The sequence below is a fragment of the Staurois parvus genome, unplaced genomic scaffold (genome assembly GCF_062004578.1).
Source record: "Staurois parvus isolate SC_StPar_1 unplaced genomic scaffold, SC_StPar_1.0 ptg000710l, whole genome shotgun sequence".
Taxonomy (NCBI): domain Eukaryota; kingdom Metazoa; phylum Chordata; class Amphibia; order Anura; family Ranidae; genus Staurois; species Staurois parvus.
The window spans coordinates 474,902-500,645 of record NW_028318506.1 but is presented as its reverse complement, the minus strand read 5'-3'; the positions used below and the strand labels follow the sequence as shown (position 1 = coordinate 500,645).

At 46.2% G+C, this 25,744-nt stretch overlaps 1 protein-coding gene across 1 annotated transcript in view; it reads left to right on the top strand.

Annotated features, from left to right (window-relative positions):
* Positions 1-2,941: 2,941 nt before the first annotated feature.
* RHOBTB2 (Rho related BTB domain containing 2) overlaps positions 2,942-25,744 on the top strand; it is a 75,888-nt gene continuing 53,085 nt past the window's right edge. The window contains exons 1-2 of the mRNA XM_089653402.1: positions 2,942-3,048; positions 3,134-3,197. Coding sequence (XP_089509528.1) covers positions 3,145-3,197 — 53 coding nt within the window. The 5' untranslated portion in view covers positions 2,942-3,048; positions 3,134-3,144. The remainder of the gene's footprint in view (positions 3,049-3,133; positions 3,198-25,744) is intronic.

The window sequence follows — 25,744 nt, the reverse complement described above, 5'->3', positions numbered from 1 at the left end:
GAGCCAGTTGCCAGTCCAGGGATCTAGGTGGGTTTAAAGTCAGGATCTTTTCCCAGCCTGGACCTGCTGAATGACATCAGCCAGACTTTAGCCCGCTGTCAGCTGAAAAGAGGTCACGGGAGTGCAGAACAATCTACACTCCTGTGATCCAATGAAGTACAGCCAAATGAGCTTTGGCTGTATTTCTCTCTTAAAGTGTTACTAAACCCACAACAGTAAAACTAGTCTGTATATGCAGTAAAGCATGCTTGTTATACTCACTGTGGAACTTAAGGAGTTAATCCTCTGCATTGTGTAAAAAGGCTGTTTGATCCTGACTACTCTGCTCCTCTTGTTCAAATGTCCACGTCTTATATCCTTATAAGACAGATTGAACCATAGCCATTCTGCACATGCTCAGTTTAGTGTGTATTATTAGAGAGGTTTTTTTTCCTTGGGAGAGTGCATTTGATCAGCACAGGGCCAATAAGGGGTTCTGCATCCTCCTACAGGAGAATGAAAACTCCTACAAGCTTTAACCAGTGCTCGGCTGTACACTGATAGGAGTCACAAGACTACTCTAACTGCTGATGAGAAAAGGTATTTAGCAGTTTATATTTACTAAAATAATTGCACTTCCATGTTCTGTGTGGGAGATCAGACATAGTGAATGCAGGATCCTGGGTTTAGTAACACTTTAACTGTTTCAGTTATGAGCATTCACATTGTGGGCATATAACAATGCTTATTTTAGAAAGGAATACATATTATGTTATTCTTATATTTTATTTAGTTAATTGTAATATTTAATATTTTTATGAGTGATTTTTTTAGTTTATGCATTTACTTTAGTCAGGAGGGGATGTTTGGTTTTAGTTTATGCATTTAATCTCTTGCTTTTGATTCATTTTATATTTCTTGAATTATATTTGATATAGTTTTTCTGGGATTTGAAGTCCCCCCACTAGGAGATGGATGGCTTCGCAGTCACCATTTTCAGAATTAGTTTGATATGGTCAGCACATATATTTGCATAGGTAATATGTACTTAACTGGGCACAACCTTTCTGGGACTTATAGTTCATCGGGAGTGAGCAGTAGACACTAGGGATGAACTCAGACACGTTCAGACACATGTCAATACCTGCCTGAGCTTTCCTGCCATTAAGCTGTCAAAGTGGGCAACCAGTCATAGGTGGGGGACGCATTCCCTGCTCCTCAGCCACACTTAGGCTCCATGTACACGGGACGTTTGGAAAACACTTCTGAATGATGGAATCTGACTGCTGGAAAACGTAGGTTAAAAAACGTCTGTTTAGCCGCATTTGCATACCTCTTTTATGAGCGTTTGCGTTTAGAAGCGTTTTTTAAAGATAACCTTGGGAGACCTACCAAAATGCCCAGAATGCAATGAATGCACTGAAAAACAGTAAAAAATTAACTATTTCAGACATTTTGAGAGAAATACAAGAGCAGAAGCAGAGAGAGCAGTATTTATTGAGATTAGCTGTCTTTTTTTTTTTTTGCGGTGTTTCGATGTATTCCAGTTCATTTCTGTGCAGACATGATTGCAGCAGTGTCTAACATATTTTCTTTCATGCGAAACCTCAAAGTATGGTGTACCAGGTCCATTTGAGTACCAGGAAAATGCTTTGCATGCATTTTTCATGATGAAAAAAGGCTCTGGACAGCATCTGGAAATGGAAGAGTTACAAAACATTTCCAAACGCAAACACTTAAAAAACGCGTTTAGCCGCGTTTACACGCGTTTACAAACATTTGCCGTTTGAAAAGGTGATAAAATCTACTCCTGAATGTACGTTTGGTGCGTTCAAAAAAACGACTGTAAACTCAACTGCCTGTAAACGACTCTGTGTACATGGACACATAGGAAAACATTAGGGAAAGTTCAAGGGCTGCTGAAAAAACGCAGAAAAACTCCTAAACGTGAGTTTATCAGCTGCAGTGTACATGGAGCCTTACTCAGGGGGCATGTATATATGTGGCTGCAGGGCAGGAAATGCCTCCACTGCTGCTTTTGATGGCTTCCCGGTGGGATAGTTCAGATGGATTGGAACTCTACAGATGCTGGCTTTAGACCTTTTATAATTTTAAGATCCAATACATCTTCTGAGCGTGTGACCACTAGAGAGTAATTTTGGGAACACTCAATATCAGTACCATAGAGCATGAGAACACTTCTAAATTGAGAAGATGGTGGATTGATATTTTGCAGATTTTGCACATGATTCAATTTTTTCACAGAATTGTTTCATTTTGGAACTTTTATTGCATTTTTGCACTTGTTTATAATAGGAGCACTTTACCTGGGTTTGTTGCACATCAGTAATAACAAATAAAAGTTGCAGTCTTCATGAATTTGGAGCAAGACTTCCAACAGCATGCACACTGCCAGAAATGTTTTGCAAATGCCTTCTGAATTGCCCCCAATTGTAGTTAGGTAAGCACTGGCAGCACATGCTGTTTTGGTAGGAGTCATTTTGGTGGCACGGTAGTAAAAATCAATAGATGTGCAATCAATGTGTATTACAATAAAAGTAAATAAAGTGATCTGTTTTGATGTAGGCTTCATCACTGTGTTGCAGTGAGTGATTGTGTAATGTATGTGGACTTCATAGTTTGGTATGGATTGAACAGAAAGTAACCTTTGCTTGTAATATTTTACTGCTCACAAGGTAGTAATTTTTTAATAACACACATGTCAAAATGTCACATTGGAGTTGATGGGGCTAAAAAAAAAAGCTGATTGGAGACATGCCGTCCTCACCTGCATGTCTGAGATTGTTGCAGATCAGGTTAGCTATACGGGTTGTTCACGCCCTCCACATTCATTGGCCAATGTGAGTGATTTGCACCTGCATGACGTTTGGGGAGGAGGAGGACGGGGGCTGTATACAACACTAGACCCAATCCACCTGTCATTCTGCTGCTGCCCATACACACCTGTATGCATCTGTGGAGTACTGAACACAAACAACTGTCTGCACTCAATTCTGCGTACAAGGCCACCAACTCTAGCAAATTTCTTGGACATTTCAGAACCTTCAGGTATAGTATGTGAGCCAGCCTGAGCTTCTTAATGCATTGTATGTTTTTGTAGGTGACTTCTTCTCATGTTATGTTCTCTGTACAGACTCCTGGAGGATGGAGGAAGGGGTGACAGATCTGATGGAGTTAACAGACTTCCAGTATAATGAGTGAGTATTGTATCTTACATCACTACCAACTATATTGATGACCTGTGATATTTACTTGCACTGAGCAGGGTCAACACATTGTACATGTCACCCGGACAGTGGTGGGATATTTTATTCTGAGCAGTACCAGTACATTGTACGCAGAGCTTTGACGATTCAATGCTGTTATGGTGCATTCTGTTCTAAGCAGCTATGATACATGTACCTTGATCTGTGATGGTTGATTCTTCCCTGAGCAGTGATGACATAATACACTATGACCAGTAATGGTGCATTTTGCCCTTAGCAGTGATGACCCATTCTTCCCTGAGCAAAGATGCAAACTATAAAATGAGCAGTAATGGCACACTGCCCTGAGCTGCCATGACACATTCTACCCTGAGCAGCAATGGCACACTCTGCCCTGAGCTGTAATGGCACACTCTGCCCTGAGTTGTAATGGAACATTCTACCCTGAGCAGTAATGGCACAGTCTGCCCTGAGCTGTAATGGCACAGTCTGCCCTGAGCTATAATGGCACACTCTGCCCTGAGCAGTAATGGCATACTCTGCCCTGAGTTGTAATGGAACATTCTACCCTGAACAGTAATGGCACACTCTGCCTTGAGTTGTAATGGAACATTCTACCCTGAGCAGTGATGGCACATTCTACCCTGAGCAGTAATGGCACATTCTGCCTGAGCTGTGATGGCACATTCTACCCTGAACAGTGATGGCACATTCTGCCTGAGCTGTGATGGCACATTCTACCCTGAGCAGTAATGGCATACTCTGCCCTGAGCTAAATGGAACATTCTACCCTAAGTTGTAATGGCACATTCTGCCTGAGCTGTGAACACACATACTAGCATGAGCATGAATGGCACGCTCTACCCTGAGCTGTGATGGCACACTCTTCCCTGAGCAGTAATGGCACATTCTACCCTGAGCTGTGATGGCACATGCTACCATGAGCTGTAATGGCACACTCTATCCTGAGCTGTGATGGCACACTGTATCCTGAGCAGCAATGGCACACTCTGCCCTAAACTGTAATGGAACATTCTACCCTGAGTAGTAATGGCACACTCTGTCCTGAGCAGTAATGGCATACTCTGCCCTGAGCAGTGATCGCACATTCTACCCTGAACAGTAATGGCACATTCTGCCTGAGCTGTGATGGTACATTCTATCCTTAGCAGTAATGGCACACTCTGCCCTGAGCAGTGATCGCACATTCTACCCTGAACAGTGATGGCATACTCTGCCCTGACCTGTGATGGCACATTCTACCCTGAGCAGTAATGGCACACTCTGCCCTGAGCAGTAATGGCACACTCTGCCCTGAGCAGTGATGGCACACTCTGCCCTGAGCAGTGATGGCACACTCTGCCCTGAGCAGTGATGGCACATTCTACCCTGAGCAGTAATGGCACACTCTACCCTGAGCAGTAATGGCATACTCTGCCCTGAGCAGTGATGGCACATTCTACCCTGAGCAATAATGGCACATTCTACCCTGAGCAGTAATGGCACATTCTGCCTAAGCTGTGATGGTACATTCTACCCTGAGCAGTAATGGCATACTCTGCCCTGAGCAGTGATGGCACATTCTACCCTGAGCAGTAATGGCACATTCTGCCTGAGCTGTGATGGCACATTCTACCCTGAGCAGTAATGGCACACTCTGCCCTGAGCTGTGATGGCACATTCTACCATGAGCAGTAATGGCATACTCTACCCTGAACTGTGACAGCACAGTCTAACCTGAACAGCAATGGCATACTCTACCCTGAGCTGTGATAGCACATTCTACCATGAGCAGTAATGGCACATTCTGCCTAAGCTGTGATGGTATATTCTACCCTGAGCAGTAATGGCATACTCTGCCCTGAGCTCTGATGGCACATTCTACCATGAGCAGTAATGGCATACTCTACCCTGAGCAGTTATGGCATATTCTGCCCTGAACTGTGACGGCACATTATACCCTGAACAGTAATGGCACACTCCGTTCTGAGCAGTGATGGCACATTCTATCCTAAGCAGTAATGGCACACTCTGCCATGAGCTGTGATGGCACATTCTACCATGAGCAGTAATGGCATACTCTACCCTGAACTGTGACAGCACAGTCTAACCTGAACAGCAATGGCACACTCTACCCTGAGCTGTGATGGCACATTCTACCATGAGCAGTAATGGCACACTCCACCCTAAGCAGTTATGGCATAATCTGCCCTGAACTGTGACGGCACATTATACCCTGAACAGTAATGGCACACTCCGTTCTGAGCAGTGACGGCACATTCTGTCCTGAGCAATAATGGCACATTCTACCCTAATCAATAATGGCACATTCTACGCTAATCAATAATGGCACATTCTACCCTAATCAATAATGGCACATTCTACCCTAATCAATAATGGCGCATTCTATCCTGAGCAGTAATTGTGCATTCTACCCCAAGCAGAAAAGGCACACTCTGCCCTGAGCAGTGATGGCACCTTTTTACCCTGAGCAGTAAAAGCACATTCTACTCTTAGCTACTATGGAATATTCTGCCCTGCACTGTGATGGCACATGCTCCCCTGAGCTGTAATGGTGCATCTTCCTCGAGCTGCAGTGGCACATATTTGCTCAGAGCTGCAATGGAACCTTCCACCCTGAACAGCCATGGCACATTCTACCATGAGCTTTGATGGTACATTTTGCCTTGAGCAATGATGGCTCTTTCTTCCCTGAGCTGTGACAGCAGACTTTTCTATCAGCATAAATGGCACATTCCACCCTGAACAGTGATGGCATATGTTTCCCTGAGTAGTAATGATACATTTTGCCCTGACCTGTGATGGTGCATGTTGCCCTGGGTAGTGATGGTATATTCTTCCCTGCAAAGGCACATTTTCTTTGAGCCCTGAGTTGTCACTGTGTACTGTGCTGCATGGAGAATAGGGAAACCTCTGTTAGAAAGGCATTTTCTTATTCTGCATAGTGTATCTGATTTCTCATCATCAGCCTAGCACATGAAGATTTTTGCTTGAGGACAGAAAGGGCATTTTTTTCCAGACCCAGTAACAGCACAATTGTCCTTTGTATAGTAGCTATTATCCATAGCTCGCTGTACATGCAGACACTGAGTCAGGGAGGAATGTTCCGTCACAACTTAAGGCAATATGTATTATTGCAGCTCAAGGCAGATGCACCATTTTAGAAATGCTCCAATACCCAAAGATTTTACTCTACACCTGCACTTCTCCTCCTCGTCTTCCTCTCCTCCATCCCAAAAATCGCCTCCCTCTACCCGCCCACCCCCCCAAAACAGCTCTACATTGCCCCTTCACTTCTGCCCTCTCCACACTACGGCACTCACCACCTCCTCCTGGTACTCCACTCCCCGGTCGACCCACGTGCCACCACTACCAGACCCACACGCTCCTACACCTCCCATTCCCATGCCACCCTCCTCACCCTTCTCCTTCTCCTATCCGCTGGGGACATCTCCCCGAACCCTGGCCCCTCACCACCTCTCCCCCCCTCCAGGGACCCCCCTGCCCCCGCCAGCCGCCGCAACCCCCTCAACCTCATACCTGTGCGCCTCCTCCCCGCATCCATCCCCCCTCTCTCGGTTGCACTTCTGAACGCCCGTTCGGTTTGCAACAAACTAACTGCCATCCATGACCTCTTTATCTCCCGCTCCCTCAACCTCCTAGCCATCACCGAAACCTGGATACAGGCCACTGACACTACCTCCCCTGCGGCACTCTCCCATGGAGGTCTCATCTGGTCCCATTCACCAAGACTGAGCGGTCACAAAGGTGGTGGTGTCGGCCTGCTCTTATCACCGCTGAGCACCTTCCAGGTCCTCCCTAACCCCCCCTCCCTAACCTTCTCCTCCTTCGAAGCTCACTGCATCCGGCTCTTCTCACCCACCCCCCTAAGGATCGCAGTGATCTACAGGCCCCCTGGATCCATAGCCCGCTTCCTGGATGACTTCGCCGCCTGGCTTCCCTTCTTCCTCTCCTCTGAGCTACCAACCATCATCCTCGGGGACTTCAACATCCCCATCAATGACAACACCCCAGCTACCTCCCAACTCCTCCACCTAACCTCCTCCTTCGCGCTCACACAACACACCCAATCCTCCACCCACATCAATGGGAACACCCTGGACCTCGTCTTCTCCCACCTCTGTACCCTCAACCAGTTCTCTAACACACCCTTCCCTCTCTCCGACCACCACCTCCTCACGTTCTCCACCTCCCCTTCCCCCAACTCCCCCCCCCCAGTGCGCCAAACCATCACCAGCCGCAACCTCCGCAACCTGCACCCGGCCCCCCTCCACTCGGCTGCCGACCGCCTACACGACAGCATCCTTCCACTGTCATGTCCTGACCTAGCCACCTCCACGTACAACGACTCACTATCAGCTACACTAGACTCTCTGGCACCCCTAACCACACGCAACATCAAACCCAGACCACTCCAACCCTGGCAGAACGACCACACTAAACGCCTCAAACGCCGCAGTCGTGCGCTGGAGAGACTATGGCGCAAAACCAGGTCCCCTCATACATTCTCCCTCTACAAATCTGCCTTCCTCACCTACACCTCCTCCCTCCACGCCGCCAAGCAGGCCTACTTTGTTAACCTGATTAACACCCTCTCCTCCTGCCCTCGCCGACTCTTCTCCACCTTCAACTCCCTGCTCTCTCCCCCCCTTCCTCCACTCAGTACCTCACTTACCGCCCACGAGATTGCCACTCACCTCCACAGCAAGATTGACGCTATCCGCAAGGACATAGTCAACTTGCAATCTACCTCCCCATCTAGCCTCCCCCCTTCTATCACCCCCTCATCTCTCCCCTCCTCTGACCTCGCAACGGCACTGCCCCCCACCACACCCAAGGCCCTGCCTACCGTAACCCCCCCATCACTGCACTCCTTCAGCCCTACTACCACTGAGGAAGTCAGCAGAGTCTTCTCAGAAGCCCGTCTCACTACCTGCCCCCTGGACCCTATCCCCTCTCAACTCCTCCGGTCACCCCCCTCTTCCCTCATCCGCTCCCTTACCCACATCTTTAATCTCTCCCTCTCTACTGGCGTATTCCCCTCCCCCCTAAAACATGCGCACATCACCCCCATACTCAAAAAGCCCTCTCTGGACCCCACTGACCTCAACAACCTCAGACCAATTTCCCTGCTGCCACTCACTTCCAAGCTCCTTGAGCGCTTGGTCTTCGATCGCCTAAGCGCCCACCTAGATGACAACAACCTCCTTGACCCACTACAGTCCGGCTTCCGTCCCCTACACTCCACCGAAACTGCCCTCCTCAAAATCACCAACGATCTACTAACCGCCAAAGCCAAAGGCGACTACTCTGTCCTCCTCCTCCTAGACCTCTCTGCGGCCTTTGACACAGTCGACCACCCCCTCCTCCTTAATAAACTACTCTCCCTTGACATCAGAGACACCGCTCTCTCCTGGTTCTCGTCCTATCTATCCCAACGCTCCTTCAGTGTCACCTACAATGGTGCCACCTCCCCTTCTCTCCCCCTCTCTGTTGGGGTCCCCCAGGGCTCTGTCCTTGGACCCCTTCTCTTCTCCATCTACACCTCCTCCCTTGGCAAACTCATACACTCCCACGGCTTCAATTACCACCTCTATGCTGATGATACTCAAATCTACCTATCCACCCCTCACCTCACCCCCTCATTCTCCGCCCGCATCACTCACCTCCTAAACGACATCTCTGACTGGATGTCGCTCAATTTCCTCAAACTCAACCTCTCCAAAACCGAGCTTCTCATCTTCCCCCCAGCCCGCGCCCCCCCCCCCATCCTTTCCATCACTACCAACAACACCACCATCAATCCCGCCCAGCAAGCCAAGGTCCTTGGCGTCATTCTGGACTCAAACCTTTCCTTTCAACCTCATATCAAATCTCTCACAAACACATGCAGGCTCCACCTCCGGAACATCGCCAGGATACGTTCCTTCCTTACCCCAGACACCACTAAACTACTAGTACACTCCCTGATTATCTCACGCCTGGACTACTGCAACTCCCTCCTCACCGGCCTACCCCAGTGCAGGCTCTCCCCGCTTCAGACCATCCTGAACTCAGCGGCCAGACTCATCCACCTCACCAGCCGCTCCACCTCTGCCACCCCCCTCTGCCTCTCCCTCCACTGGCTCCCCATTGCCCAACGCATTAAATTCAAATTGCTCACCCTGACCTATAAGGCCATTCACAACACTGCCCCTAACTACCTCACCGATCTGATCCCCAGGTACCACCCTACCCGTACCCTTCGCTCTTCACAGGACCTTCTTCTATCTTGCTCCCTGGTCTCCTCCTCCCACGCACGACTGCAAGACTTCTCCAGGTCCTCCCCCATCCTCTGGAACTCACTACCCCAATCCATCAGACTGTCACCGTCCCTCCTCACCTTCAGGCGCTCCCTGAAAACCCACCTCTTCAGGGAAGCCTACCCCACCCTCACCTAACAGCCGCTGCCCTTCCCTCCTCCTACCACTTCATCCCCCACAGCCGCTTCCTCCGGTGCCTCTACCCCCTCCCTCCTAGATTGTAAGCTCGAAAGAGTAGGGCCCTCTAACCCCTTGTGTACTGTTTGATGTTACTGTTCTGTTTCATGTATTGTCCCCCCCCATTGTACAGCGCTGAGCAAACCCTTTGGCGCTATATAAACACGATAAATAAATAAATAAATAAATAAATTTTATGTACAAGGGTGCAAAAAAATGCTTGAAAATCACCTGAAAACATTCAAATATGAGTGGGGGATGAAAGTGTCCATGGATACCTTTGATCCTCTTTGGTGGTCCTTTCAGTGTTGGATTTGCTTGTAAGTGATCAGAGCATTTGGTAATGCATGATGATATTGGTGTAAAACCTGTTCTTTTGCTGAGCAGGTTGCGTTACTAGATTTCCAGTTTAAGCGGAAATGGCCCAAATGCTTTTAACCCTTTATGGTAGTAAAGTAATAGTAGTAACCTAACCAAGAGAGGAATTCACCTCTGCAGTTGCCCCAAATACTGTAACTTGAGCTGAAGCTCCAGATGCTGGTGTTATGGTGGCCCCTTTCGTCAAGTATACTGTTGGAAGACAAAGGTTTTATAGCAGACAGAGATGCACACCAAGCAGCATTAATATCAGCAGAACACGAATTCCTGGCACAGTTTAAATGGAAACTCCTTAGATATTTTTTTAAATGTTATAATCTAATTATTTAGGATTACCCAGGTAACAGTCTTTCAATAAATCAAGTGTATGTAAACCTAACAATACATTTCTCTTATTTGCTCCCATTTAGTCTGTTCAAAATACTATTGAAAGCAAATTGTTGTATTTGATTGATAATTGCAAAAAATACCTGTTGGTCCTGTCAGAAATTCAGAGCTGTCCTGTGTCCTCTGCACACTTCCCGTGTTAAATGATAGAGTGCTCCTTCTTCTTATCATGGACTACAGATGGATTAGCTTTTATGCTGTAGGGATCTAAACAGAGGGTACAGTTGAGTACAGGCCCAGACTGGTCATAGGGCACACCCGGCATTTTCCCAGCGGGCCGGGGCCGCCGGGTTGAAGAAGAACAGCCTGTTGATGACAGCAGGAGGTAAGTGGCGACCGTGGCCTGAACAGAGCTAACACAGACCACGGGCACCGCTCACCTCCCACTGTGCGGCTATGCCCAAAGCAGGGCTGACAGGAGGAGCAGCAGTGACGGCTCCAGCAACAGGCAGGAAGCGCTGCCGAGGGCCTCGACTGGCCACTGCACACAGCCGCACTGAAGGGACAACGGCGGCCTCCTTCATCCACCGACACACTGTTACAGCTCGGCGGTGGATTGGGCTGTCTCTTTCCTGGGTGAGCTGTCGCTTTCCTGGATGGGCTGTTTCTTTGCTGGACAGGCTGTCTCTTTGCTGGGTGAGCTGTCTCTTTGCTGGATGGGCTGTCTCTTTGCTGGATGGGCCTGTCTCTTTGCTGGACCGGCTGTCTATTTGCTGGACCGGCTGTCTCTTTGATGGACAGGCTGTCTCTTTGCTGGATGGGCTGTCTCTTTACTGGACGGGCTGTCTCTTTGCTGAATGGGCTGTCCCTTTGCTGGATGGGCAGGATGTCTCTTTGCTGAATGGTTGTCTCTTTGTTTGATGGGTTATCTCTTTGCTGGATGGGCTGTCTCTTTACTGGTTGAGCTGTCTCTGCTGGATGGGCTGTCTCTTTGCTGGACAGGCTGTCTCTTTGCTGGCTGGGGCTGTCTCTTTGCTGAATGGGCTTTTTCTTTGATAGACGGGCTGTCTCTTTGCTTGACGGGCTGTCTCTTTACTGGTTGAGCTGTCTCTATTACCCCACAAATGCCCTTGAACAGCTTGTGGCTTCACAGCTGGGTGCCCATTGCGCATGTGCGAGTAGCGCTGCTCTTCATGAATGGTCCCGTAGTCTTCTGGGACCTGTCACGTGTCCCAGAAGACTACGTGGTGGGAGGATGGAGGGGGGGAGGACAACCTCTGCTTCTGATCACCTAGGTGATCGCAGCAAAAGTGGGAGCGGGTACCTGTCAAATTCAATTACCCCCTTCCCTCCAAGGTGCCAATCCTTAACGGGGATCAGGGGACAAAGCCTTAAAGCGGAACTTCCCTTTTGGGTGGAGCTCCGCTTTAACTCTGGCAGCTCCCTCTCCCACTCTACTTCCAGTTCTGTGACACCTCTTGCTCTTCACATATTGTGTGTGTATGTGGGGAGGGGGGGGCAGAGAAAACTACAGACACTATAGTGGAGGGTAATGTGATGTGACGGGGACAGAAGGGAAGAGGACACTACAGTTGGGGGGGTGATCGGGTGCTGTGAAAGGGGGGCAGAGGACACTACTTTAGGGGGGTGCACAGGACAATGCTTTGTAGGGTCAGAGGACAATACATGGGGGTGGGTGTAAAGGGGGGCAGAGGACACTACAGGAGGGAGGGGATGAGGGGGTGCACAGGACACCGCTTTGGGAGGGCACAGGATACTGTTATGGGGGGCAGAGGACAATACAGTGGAGGTGATGTGAAGGGGGACAGAGGAAACTGCTATGGGGGGGCAAAGGGCACTACAGTGGGGGGTTGATGTGAAGAGGACAGAAGACAGTACTGTGAGGCAGGAGGGAGCATAGGACATTACAGTGTGGGGGGCTATGTGAATGGAGCAGGACACTGGTATGCAGAGGAAGAAGACACTACTGAATGAAGGGGGCAGAGAACACTACTGTGGGGGGGATTATTTGAAGGGGAGCAGAGGACAGTACTGTGGTGGGAGGGGGGACAGGACACTATGCTGTGTTTTTATTGTGGGCTTGATAGTCTTTTGTTTTAAAAAGGGCTTACCCCCCTCCCCCTTACCTGAGATCTTTGATTTCCTCCATGTTGTCCATGTAGATCTCAACCTCTGAGAGGTTGCCTACCCCTGATGTAGATGTTCATCTCATTTAAGGGTGAACAACTGGAATCTAACAGGCAGAACCTTTGTGTTTCATACAGTACATTTGTTCATTCCAGTGGTAGACCATTTCAATGACACAAATTACCTGGAAGAAACCAATGTCTGATCCTGGAAACAGTTTTCATCTTTGATAACCTGTCTTGTGATTTGCATCACATTTGCTTGCTCCTAGCACAGCTTTACAGACACACTGATCTATCACGCAACCTCTTTTAAACTTAGCAACAGGCATTCCTTGCTGTTAATATTTACCCCTTTATTGCTGATTTATCGGCTTTAATTTCTGTGTGAGCATATATTCATATTATATGATATTTGCTTTTAATTATACACTGTGTGCACAATTATTAGGCAAGTTGTATTTTTGAGGATTCATTTCACTATTGAACACCTTCAGTGCTCTCGGTCAATCCAAAATGTTAACAAACCTCTTTCTTTTCTCCCTCATTTTTTATTCATCACTGACTAATGTGGCCCCCGCACTGACAGAGAGGGGCAGGGGAGGGTAAAAAAAGGACGCTGTACAGGCAGCTGACATCCACCTTATCAACTGATGATGTCATTGTTTGTCGGGATTCTGGCGGCTAGAAGGTCGTAATGGTGCACAATGAAAAACTGTGGCTTTATGTAACTAAAAGGCAGGGTTGTTCCACCCACTGGCTTGTATACAAGTTTTGGGCAATTTTTAGACATTTTGCCAAGGTACCCCTGAAGAAACCCCACTTTCCAATGCTGTGTGGACCTCTTGTGATGCTGGGCATGGGGCACACACAAGACATTGTTGGTTGTTAGGATCCCGTGGTCCTAGCATCCAGTGACTGTAGAGGAGGACAGGGGTGGAGGAAATGCGTTGGTGACGAGCTGGTTGATGATTCGGATAGGAGCGTCACTTAGTCTGGCCCCTGGTCCTCCATATGATGTCTGATTTATGGGCACCCTGTGGTACAATACAGACATTATACATAAACACTCTGGCAGGGGCGGACTGACCATTTGGAAACTCAGGCACTGCCCGAGGGCCCGGGGTCAGTAGGGGGCCCCATGAGATGCCTCAGGTACCTTTTTCATAGGCTTTTTTGAGTTTGGGCAAGGACACAGGGGCTCTATGATTCCCTATTGCCCGGGAGCCCCATGAGTTGCCAGTCCGCCCTTGCACTCTGGTTAGTATAATAGATTTGAATATTTGATACACAACAAGGTGAGTGATAAGAATACCAACTTGCTTGTTCCTTGACCTATATCTGTAGGGCTGCACAAAGCTCTTCAGAACCAGTATGAGTTCCCATAGCAGATGATGACCTTGTGTTGCCTTTCCAGGACAGCACAGTTAAGTGACTGACAGCAAGAGCAGGTTGTAAGTTTGGCATGTAACAGAATGTCTCCCAGCTGCTTCTGATTCCTGATAAGATCAGGCTAGGGAAAATCAGTTCATGTTGTATGCCTTCTACTTATCTCTGTCCATGGATACCCCTCCTCCCTCTCCAGCATGTTATAGTCACCACTGTTCCACTGCTCTGTGCTTGCATCACATACAGGAGCAGACTGGTGGATTCTGGACAGACATTCTGGACAAAGCTGGATATGGGCGCAGACTGCGCAATGCTCACACACTCATGTATGTAAAAAGAGAAGAAACACATTGCATTTAATAGAGGGTGTGAACACCTGGCTGTAAAAGGATCTAATTTACATTTATGTTAGGTGATGTACGAGTAAGTAATCCAAGAGTAGTAATATAACAGAAGCCAAGACAGGCTGAAGGATTCCAACTTCCTAGAGTCTGCAAGGCCAAGCATACCCTTGTTATACTGTCTCGGCATGCTAGGACCTGTAGTTACTCAGAGGCAAGAGGGCAGTCAGTTAACCAGTTGTAATAGTGGTGTGACCCTCCTGCGCTCCAAATGTGTGTTTAAAACAAACTAAATTAATATATGAACCCCAAACAGCTGCTAGCATTAAATCATATACCAGTGATCAAGTAAATATAAACCATATAAATGCTGCGCTACATTCAAACTTATTTAAGTGAATGTGGAATCCAATAACTCAAATCAAAATAGTGACAATAATAATGAAAATAAATAATATGTGCTTAATGATAACAAAATTACCAAATAAACCACCCAAACTGATGAAAAAGCACAAACTTAAATCTATACGTATGTGCATAAGAAATACACATACATATATTACATCACACGTGCACAATGTGAAGTGAAATGATGACTAAATAATAAACGCAAACTCAAAGTCCAATAACATTCACCTTCAACATTTCATTATTGGACTTTGAGTTTGCGTTTATTATTTAGTCATCATTTCACTTCACATTGTGCACATGTGATGTAATATATGTATGTGTATTTCTTATGCACATACGTATAGATTTAAGTTTGTGCTTTTTCATCAGTTTGGGTGGTTTATTTGGTAATTTTGTTATCATTAAGCACATATTATTTATTTTCATTATTATTGTCACTATTTTGATTTGAGTTATTGGATTCCACATTCACTTAAATAAGTTTGAATGTAGCGCAGCATTTATATGGTTTATAGTTAACCAGTTGTATTATGGGTAAAAATTTAAAGTGAAACTACTATTTAACCAGTTCCCGCCGGAGGTATACATATATGCGGTCTCTCAGTGGGTGAGTTCCACTCACTCTGTAAAAAAATAAAAGTCAGCAGCTACAAAAACCATTTCCGACTTTTAAAGTCAATGATCCCGCGGTGCCCCCACCACAGCCTGTTTCACTGGCCGTCCTGTATTCCAGGTGCCGGCACCTTCTGTGTGGGCACCTGGCTGTGACTGCTTGCAGCTTCACAGAGGGGTGCCTACTGCGCATGCGCGAGTAGCGCTTCGCTTCCTGAATGGCCCCGTTGTCTTCTGGGACCTGTCACGTGTCCCACAAAACTACGGGGAGGGAGGGTAGGAGAACAACTTCCGCTTCCGATCGCCTAGGCGGATGCAGCGGAAGTGGGAGCAGGTACCTGTCAATTTCGGGTACCCGCTCCCCAAATGTGCCATTCCTTAATGGGGAGCCAGGGACCAATCTTTAAAGCGGAACTTCCCCTTTTAGGTGGAACTCTGCTTTAATGCAGAGAGGCCTATAGGCAGGTGCAGTCTGATTTCTCCACTGTAGGTGGCGCTCAATTGAGTGGTACCACAGCCTGGAGAGGAAGTCCAAGAGAAACATGGTTTTTCTATGTTTTCCTGGGTCAATGGAGCAGAGTTCCGGTTGCCTGCCTCTGAGTTTTGAAATGCATTGTGGCTAGCCCTGCTTGTTAGGGAAAGGTTCAGAACAAGTAGGAACAGGCTAGAGCCTCTCCTCTTGGGATCGAACCAGCATGGCTCACTTCACCCTCTGGAACAGACACTGTTGGCATCTCTCCATAGCCACACCTCTTCTACTGCATTGAACTGTGGTTTGTTTCCCAGGCGGTGCTCTCCTGCTAGACTGTTTATATCATTGGCTTTCTACTCAATACAAGTTTCATGTTTACTGCAACCAGATTCTGTATATTCACTGCCACAGCACCACGCTGCTCCTCCCCACAGGCCACATATATGCGTCCTATGTAAATATTTTCCTGTGCTGAAAGCACACGCCCTGTGCGCTCCCAGCATAGTTAGTGGCTCATACCAGAAAGCTCCCAATGCATGCTTGCGATTGGGAGTTTTCTGATCATGTGACTGCTGTGACTGCCAATCACAGCGGTCACATGATGGGAATACCTGCCTCCACCTTCTGGCCTTTAGAACCTCTTAAAGGGCTAGGAGGCAGCGCCGAGAAGGGGTTAAAGTGACACTAAACTCTGGTTTAAAAACAAATTCTATTAAAATATGCAATCTTAACTCAAAAAGACCTTTTAAGGTCTCCAAATTGAGTTTTTTGCTGCTGTGATCCAACTTCTTGTTAGAGGGTGTGTAACATAAATGTAAGGTTCAGGTAGTTGAGATGTGATCAGTAGAAATATGTCATTGTAGATTTAGTTTCCTTCCATGTTATTAAAAATGTGTTCAGAATTCAGTCAGAGACATTCAGCGATTCACACCAGACATCCCAAGAATATTGCTACACTGAAACAGTTTTGTGAAGAGGAGTGGTCCAAAATTACTCCAGATCATTGTGCAGGTCTGATCTGCAACTACAGGAAACGTTTGGTTGAGGTTATTGCTGCCAAAGGAGGGTCAACCAGTTATTAAGTCCAAAGGTTCACATACTTTTTCCTCCCTGCACCGTGAATGTTTACATGTTATGTGCAATTAGACCATGGCAACATCTAATGTTTGTGTAGTATTATGTTTAGCAGACTGTGTTCTTCTATTGTTGTGACTTAGATGACATTCAGAGCACATTTTATGCCCAATTCATGCAAAAATCCATGTAATCCCAAGGGGTTCACATACTTTTTCTTGCAACTGTACATACAATGTGGCACATTTGCGGATACAAAGATTTCAACTTCATTGCATTTAGTTGTGCTAAAGTTGTCTTTTAGCTATCAGCCTGTCCTAGGTCCCTCTGCTTGTAGCGATTCTGCCATTACCAGTTTGTCAAAATTGGCAGCATGGTTGCTAAGAGGATACTTACCTGTCCTTATTGAAGAGGGATGCCAGAAAAATTCACTGTGGAGTAACTCTGTGGGGTTTTTAATATGGCACCATGGTCACAGTATGCTTTTTTCCACACCTGCCTCCTGGGCTGGGCCTTTTGGCTAGGACTGTAGGAATTTCAATACCATCCAGAAGGCCTGCCACTGTCTTGCTCTTTGGCAGCCTCCAATGCACTTATTTGTTTGGCACTTTTTTGCACAGTATGATGGTTCTTTACTCACGTCTAATTAGTAGAGTGTAGGTCTTCGGACTAGCCCTGAAAGCCTTGGGGGGAGGGCACATGGCCTTATGGTCATGTTTTCCCCCTTCTCTGGAGTTTCCCTTCGGGTGAGCCCCACCTAGCTCCTCAAACGCCTGGCTTGCCTTTGCGGTGCGGTTGCGACGTGGTTGCAAGGCTTTTTCGGAGCGTTAATACCAGGGGCGAACTGACAACTCATGGGGCCCCTGGGCAATAGGGGATCATGGGGCCCCTGTGTCCTTGCCCAAACTCAAAAAAGCTTATGAAAAATTACCAGGGGCATCTCATGGGGCCCCCTACTGACCCAGGGCCCTCGGGCAGTGCCCGAGTTTCCAAATGGTCAGTCCTCCCCTGGGCGGACCTTGCCTTGGCAATGGGGTCTGTCTGGTCAGTCCGTCAGGAGTCTTGAGGCCAGGACCTTGGAGGCCAGGGTTCTTTCTCTTCGAGGAGGACCATGTATACACCCTGTGCACTTTGTATGTTTCACTCTTTAGTGCAACTGGTGTTAGTTTCGAGTGTGTACACCACTTCATGGAGATTACCAAAAGTACAAATCTGTCCCTGAGCTCCAGCCTTCCCTTCAGTTTTGCACAGCGGTACAGGCTCTTCTCCTGCACTTGCTTGCTCTTATTTCACTGCACACTGTAAGCTTCTAACAGTGTGCATTAGAAGCTGCAACAAGTCAGAAAGACCCTTACTGATTTTTTGGCTGGAGGACTTTCCTCCCAGCTTGATTATCTGTGGCCCACCCCTTTTATTCACTGGATTTCAGTTCTTTCAATCATGGAGGCTCATCATCACATATACATGTTACTTGGGAAGGCCTGCATGCAAATACAGCCTGCTTAGTAATGCCAACTCCTCCAGACCACTGTTTCTCAACCTTTTTTTTAGTCAAAGCACCCTTTAAAATTATGGACAGTCCCGAGGAACCCTTTAAAATGATTTATAGTCTTGAGCCACCCCATTCTAAAATGTGAAAATCGATTCTAATAGTTTTATATAATGCAGCAACATCCACACACATAGGACACCCAACATTGGAGGTGATTTATTCTTCCAAAGCCAATACACGTTTGCACACTGGTACTGACTAGTATTCCATTGTTTCTCTTCTCCCTCAGTTTTTCTCCATCACTGAGCTAATGTGACCCCAGCACTGATGGAGAGGGGCAGGGGAAGGTCAAACTAGGATGCTGTGCAAGCAGCTAACAACCTCCTTATCAATTGATGATGTCATTGGTTGTCAGGATGCCAGCGGCTAGAAGGTTGTCATGGTGCACAATGAAAACCTGTGGCTTTTTGTAACTAAAAGGCAGACTTGTTCCACCCGCTGGCTTGTATACAAGCTTTAGGAAATTTTTAGATACTTTGCCAAGGCACCCCTAAAGAAACATCAAGGCACCCCAGGGTGCCTGGGCACCCTGGTTGAGAGAGGCTGCTCCAGACTGACAACTGCCTAAGAAGGCATTTTGATATTTGCATAACCAATCCCAAATGCCAGCCCACTGCTTTCATCAGGGCTTAAGGCTCTTGAGAGGAGTACTGAGGCAGGGTGCTGTGATGATTTCAGGAAGCTATACACAACACCCTGTCATCAGGACCTCCCACCAGCCATGATCTGCCTGCATTGCATAGAGAAGTACAGAGACCCTATGATGACATCACTGGGTCTAAAATAAGGTATGTCATGGGATGGGGATGTAGGGGGATGTAAGGGATGTTGATGAGGGGGAAAATGAAGGACTAGTAAAGGGAAATTATAAGCAAATTAAACTTCAACTTTAAAACTGGATTCCTACTTGTGTAGCGTGTTTAGTGCATTCTTTGTTTATAGAACCCCAAACACAGCAAACAAAATGCGCAGTTTTGCACATAAAGAAACAACCAGCTAAAAATGCTCAAAGCTCAAAAAGCTGACTGAACTTATTTGCCATATTTGTCATATGTAGGGAAGCCATTGAAATGAATGCACTGCCCTATGCGGAAAGCGCAACAACAAGCAGTAATGCGTATATGCATGAATGGGGGCTCAAGGACCTTCAAGGTTCCTTTTATGTAACATGACTGCATCATTTACAAGTTGTAGTGATGTACGCACCCACCAATCAGAATGTTTTGTCAGATTTGACTGCACACCTTTGACCATACAGTGCTGTATTTCTAGCCTGGCCAGTGTGCAGTAGCTCAATTATGTAATGCAGTACATGCTGCCTTTTCCAAGCCAATCTAACCCTGGTGGCTAGTGCTGAGACTAGTAGACATTCTTTTTATAGTTCAGATTCATATTACATATACGATCTTTTGGCACATTTTGTGCATTTGGTTGAAATGGGATATGTACTACCTAATCTGTAACTAGATTAAAAAGCTTTTACAAGATGTGCCACTGATCTAATTTCTACTTGTAATGAGAGCTTGTTCTGGGTCACCCACACAGCAAAAACAAGAGGTTATATAACATCGTTGTGAAAAAAGCTGGGATGTTCAAACCATGGCAGCCAATCAAAAGTCAGCTTTTAACACTTTAATGTATATCAGCTAATAGAAGATTTCAGATTGGCTGCTGTGAGCTACAGAACTTTGTACATTGCCTAACTAAAGGGTCAGGCAGGCTGCCATAGATTATGCAATTTTCTTTCCTTCCACCACTGGTGGAAGGTGAGAAAATTGCTCAATTCCCTCATCGACATATTCAGGAATCCCTCCTGCAGCCCTATTGTGTTCAGTTATGGGGAGCCTTCCCTGCCAGCAGAACACAATGAATAGTGTAGCACTAATCGTTTGGGAAAGCTCTGCTTGTACACAAGTCGACTGAGATATTGGCTTGTGTACAACAAGGGTGCCTATACATGGATCAAAATTTGGCCGATCCCTGCTAAGCTGGCAGCATATCAATACATGTACGGCTGGCTTAAGTTCACCTAAAACAAAATGCATTTGGAATTTTAGCTTCTTCTGTGTTCTTAGTTGTAGTTATCCCCTTGAGATGGGACACAGAGTCTGAAGGTTGGCTTACTAAAGGCTCTTTCACATTTGCGGTGCCCTCTGAAGAGCTATTTGCATTTCGATCACTTTGCAGAGGGCATTTGAAAAGTGGTAAGGAGGCACTCCCTAATTCAACCTTGTAATGCCGCACTACCACACCGCAATGATGTGCATTCCATGTAGTTGCGGCATGGCCCCATTAAACTCAGTGGGTGAGTTTGACAGGTGGTGCCACTTGTCAAACTCTGCACCTTGAGTTAAAAATGCTGTGACCGCAAAGCAAAGCATTGTGCCCATGGCATGTGTACAGCCCTGTCCAGCTGTATTGTGACAGTTCGAGTGAGTGGCCCAGGGGCGGTAAAATTGCAGTGCACATTTTTACCACCTCCTAGCCACCCGTCTAAGTAAGCACACCTTTTTTTAACTTATATAGGTCATTCAAATTTCACATGCTAGTAGAGTAACTCTTACTCTATAGTTGCTCTTCTTCTTATTCATTGCACGTAAATAGTGGATTCCAAGCAGAAGCAACGTGCCATCATTTAGTTCTTGCCAAAGGAGGGATGCAGAAGGCTACAGATGGAGATGACATCATTGAGCCATGTGCACAGATGGATGAAGAAGTTTAAAGAAGGAGAAACCAGCTTTGAAGACAAAGCACACAGTTGGAGACCATCAACTCCAACCACTGACATGAATCGTCAGCGAGTGGAACTCAATGATGGCATGTTGTTTCTGCTTGGAATCCATTATTTACCTGCAATGGAATAGAAGAAGAGTTACTATAGAGGAAGAGTTACTCTTCTAACATGTGAAATTTGAACGACCTTTGTAAGTTAATAAAAAAGCTGGTGTGTGTGTATGTATATAGGTTTTTTTTCCTTTCCCCACCAGTGTCATGAAATACCGGTAAATTCCAAGTGCCTGGACTCAAAGGCTTCACAGCCTTCAGTAGATTATTGCCTCACCTGCTTGCAAAAAAAATTGTTTTTTTCATAGCCTTCAGCTTTAGGGATTCTAGATTATGGCCATATGTGGTTGACACTGAGCGCTCGCAGATCGGTGTAGAACTAATTCATCTGTACTGTTCCTGCAGAGCCTGTGTTGACCTGTTAACATGTTAGTAGAGTAACTCTTACTCTATAGTTGCTCCTCTTCTTATTCGTTGCAGGTAAATAGTGGATTCCAAGCAGAAACAATGTGCCATCATTAAGTTCTTGACAAAAGAGGGATGCAGAAGGCTACAGATGGAGATGACATCATTGAGCCATGTGCACAGATGGATGAAGAAGTGTAAAGCAGGAGAAACCAGCTTTGAAGACAAAGCACACAGTTGGAGACCATCAACTCCAACCACTGACATGAATCATCAGCGAGTGGAACTCAATGATGGCATGTTGTTTCTCCTTGGAATCCATTATTTACCTGCAATGGAATAGAAGAAGAGTTACTATAGAGGAAGAGTTACTCTTCTAACATGTGAAATTTGAATGACCTTTGTAAGTTAACAAAAAAGCTGGTGTGTGTGAGTGTGTGTATGTATATAGGTTTTTTTTCCTTTCCCCACCAGTGTCATTATGAAATACCGGTACCTTCCAAGTGCCTGGACTCAAAGGATTCACAGCCTTCTGTAGATTACTGCCTCACCTGCTTGCAAAAATGTTTTTGTTTCATAGCCTTCAGCTTTAGGGATTCATGACTGTGGCCATATGTGGTTGACAATGAGCACTCGCAGGTCGGTGTAGAATTAATTCATCTCTACTGTTCCTGCAGAGCCTGTGTTGACCTAAGCATTCATGCTCCATTTCTACAACATAGAACACAATGTGTGCACACGCTGCTTGATAATAGCTGGTCCATAGTGACCAGCTGTAAACTGCTTAAATAAACGTATTTTGATCTCTTCAAAGTGAAATAAGAATTTCATGATTTATGCATTTTGCTGATTTTCTATCATGTGCATGGATAGTAAACCACTGTAAATGAAAAATAAACTATTAAGCCTAACCTTGGTGGACTGTGCAGTCAGATTGGAATGTATATGGCAAGCTTTTCTATGTGACCAACAGTATGCGGCATTGTGTTTCGACAGGATGCAGGTGATGTCTCGAATTAAAGCTGAACTAAAGGTAACAAACAAAAAACTGCCAGCAGGCAGCTCCCTATTGCAGAAGAGACACATGCAATGTCTCTTCTGCAAAACCAAACACTTACCTGCCTGATCACAGTCTTCTACTGAATGCACACTGAGCTGTGCATTCTCGGCACACTCCGGCTGTGCCAGAATGACGAAGTCCCATGTGCATGTGCAGGATGATGTCATTTCGCCACTGGCCAATCCAGAGGCTGAAAACCCGGCACCCGGAAATGGCCGGGAGAAGCTGACAACAGCTAGCAAGGGATTTAAACAGGGAGTGAAGAGGTGAGTGTTGCTTTCAGTTTATTTCAGCTTTCAAGAGAGGAGTGAGTGCTTCTCCACCATTCAGAAGCCTTATATTTTTAGCAGTGAATACAAGGCTTCCCCTGATTGGTCAGGTTGGAGAGGTAGGCAGATGACATCACTATCTCCACCTGGACCAATCAGAGGAAGCCTTGTATTCAGTAATAAAAATAAAAGGCTTCTTTTCAGTGGGAAGCCAAGCCTGGGAGGGATTCTCTCATCGGGCAGCATTCCAAATGACCTGTTCAAGAAGCATGCACTCATGTCTCCATTCAAATTAGGTCTATTTATTGTTTCGAAAACATGCTGCTTGAGGCTGCCTCATATGCGCAGCACAGTCTTACCTCATAGATCTCTGCAATGCTGTTTGCCCTTGCTTTCCCCTTTCTTGCTGTCATTACTTCCTATTTATAGCTGGTAATTTTCCTGCATTATTTGGCCTTTTTCCATATCCCACAATACACTTTTTCAAACCAGTTTGTAACCTCTTGTTGCCCTTGTAATGTATATCATCCATGGACGGTCCATGGACGGTCAAGGTTTCTGTTCTAAGGGTGTGCTCACTGTGAACTCCCAGCTCAGTGACCAAGCTATCGTAGATTGGGAGTCATCTGGATGGGTGCCCTATCATGTGACCAGTGTGACAGGCAATTACAGAAGTCTGTCCCATCGCTTCTCGGCCTTTTCACTAAGGTCAAGTGTAGTATCTGTTCTTATCAGTGTCCAGTAGGAGTGCTCCACCATCATTCTTGCCTTTAGGTGAGGATGGCTGGCTGTATAGTATCCGTGCTGGTACTATGGGGGCTCTGAAGGTTAGTACTGGCTGAAAGAGAAACCAAGGCACCCACAGGCTGTTGGGCCCCGGGAGTAATTCCCCCGGGAAAACTGGAGGGTCCCAGTTCCTCCTGATTTGAATGGGTCTACTTTGTCTGGCCAGGGGCCGGGAAGGCAGAGAGTCTGCGAAGCAGTGCCCCCTGTGAGTGGTCGCCTCAGTGGTACTCTTAGTAGCACATGGGGGTGAGATCCCAAGTGTGACAAGTACAAATGGTCACCGTTCCAAACATTTTTTCTGCACTGCGCCTTTTAGGGCTAGGCCTTTTGGCTAAGTCCAGGGCAATTTTTTTGCTACAGGCCTCAGGGCCTAGCCAGTGCACAACTGCACGACCACTTATTTATTTATTCATTTTTCTCCCACTGTTTTGGCACTTTTCACTTTTGTGTGTGTTTTTTTCTCACTAGGATGGAGGGTGTGGATCCTCGGGCCTGCCCTGAAGTCTAGGGGGAGGATGCATGGTTATTAGGTTCCTTCCTCCCCTGTTCCTGGGGGGTCTCTCTTCGGGAGAGCTCCCTGACCTAGTACTTGGTGGTTGGCTAGCCAAAAGGAAAGGAGTCCACCAGGCCTTTTGGCTAGGTGGACCATGTGGAAACCTTTGTCCCTGTCAGGATCCTTGCGCTCCAGAGCATCAGGGTAGAGGTCCTATCCCTTCAGGGGGTGGACTAAAGCACACTCCTAAATGCACTTTTTTGTGTTTGTATTTTGCAGTTGCATGTTTTTTGTTCACTTACGGGTTTTTGTTTTTCGCACCTCCGCGGACTAAAGAAAAGACCATTCCACTCCCTGGGCATAAAGACCCACTTTTAGGGACTCCGAGGTGGGCATGAATGGGTTAAAGGAAATGTGTGCCCAGCAGTGCTGTAGTGTACTCACCATGTATTAAACTGACAGTTTAATAACAGGGACAGGGTTGTGCATCAGAAGATGACTTTGGCTCAGTAGGGATAATTTAAAAGAATAAAAAAGCATAGGTGATCCTAGCAGTAGGGGGTTCCAAAGGTTGTGTGTCTATGGTTCCAGTAAAGGGAGTTTGGCCCTGGTATTAGTAATGCATGACAATGTTTGGTAAGGAAGCCTGAAGCCGCCAACAAGTATACTTAGTACTGTAGTCAAGTCATTAGACTTTACTACAATTTTTAGGTGATCCATTTGGAAAACATATACAAGGAGTTAAGGGTTCTGCTGTATACCCGCACATCTTGTGTGGCCTGGTTTACTGTATGCGAATCAACTGATGTGATTTGGCACCCGGATCATGAACAAATACATCGTTATAATACATAACTTTACCCTGTTGGGTAGATGAAGGGATAGAACTTATATTTCCAAAGGCTCTCTGAAAGCAGAGTGTAAACCTAACCCTGCTGTAAAAAAATGTGACATTTCCAGGTCACCCTTGACAATTATTGAGACAATGATCTGTCATGTCATTCTAATGTAGCTGGGTACGGAAAATCACATAGTCCTATAGTAAATAACATTACATGACTGAATGTGACCCTGAAACAAAAATAAGCCCTTTATTCCTGAGGGATGCTGCCTTTTCCACTTTTCCATCCCGGCCTCAAGCGTCAGTTTGGCATCGTTCTGGCATACCAAAGCTGCATGATATCTATTAGAAACTAGTATTAGAAATATGTTGAGATCTGATCACTTTTGGATTGCAGAGATTTACGGGTATCTAATTGTACTGTTGTCTTGGGAGGATATATGAACAGTGTACCTGCATAGAATAATGGTGTAATAGAAACAGCTGTTATTAAAGTGGAAGTTCACCATAGAATGACTCAATGAACATTAACCTCCCTAGCGGTCTGATTATTTCATATTTTTGGTGCTGAAAGCGGTACCATTATTTTGCATGGAAATATGTAGTTTTTTTAATGTAGGCTGTAATTTTTAGGAATAACTCACTGAAATCTGTCTGAACAAGATTCTAAATCATA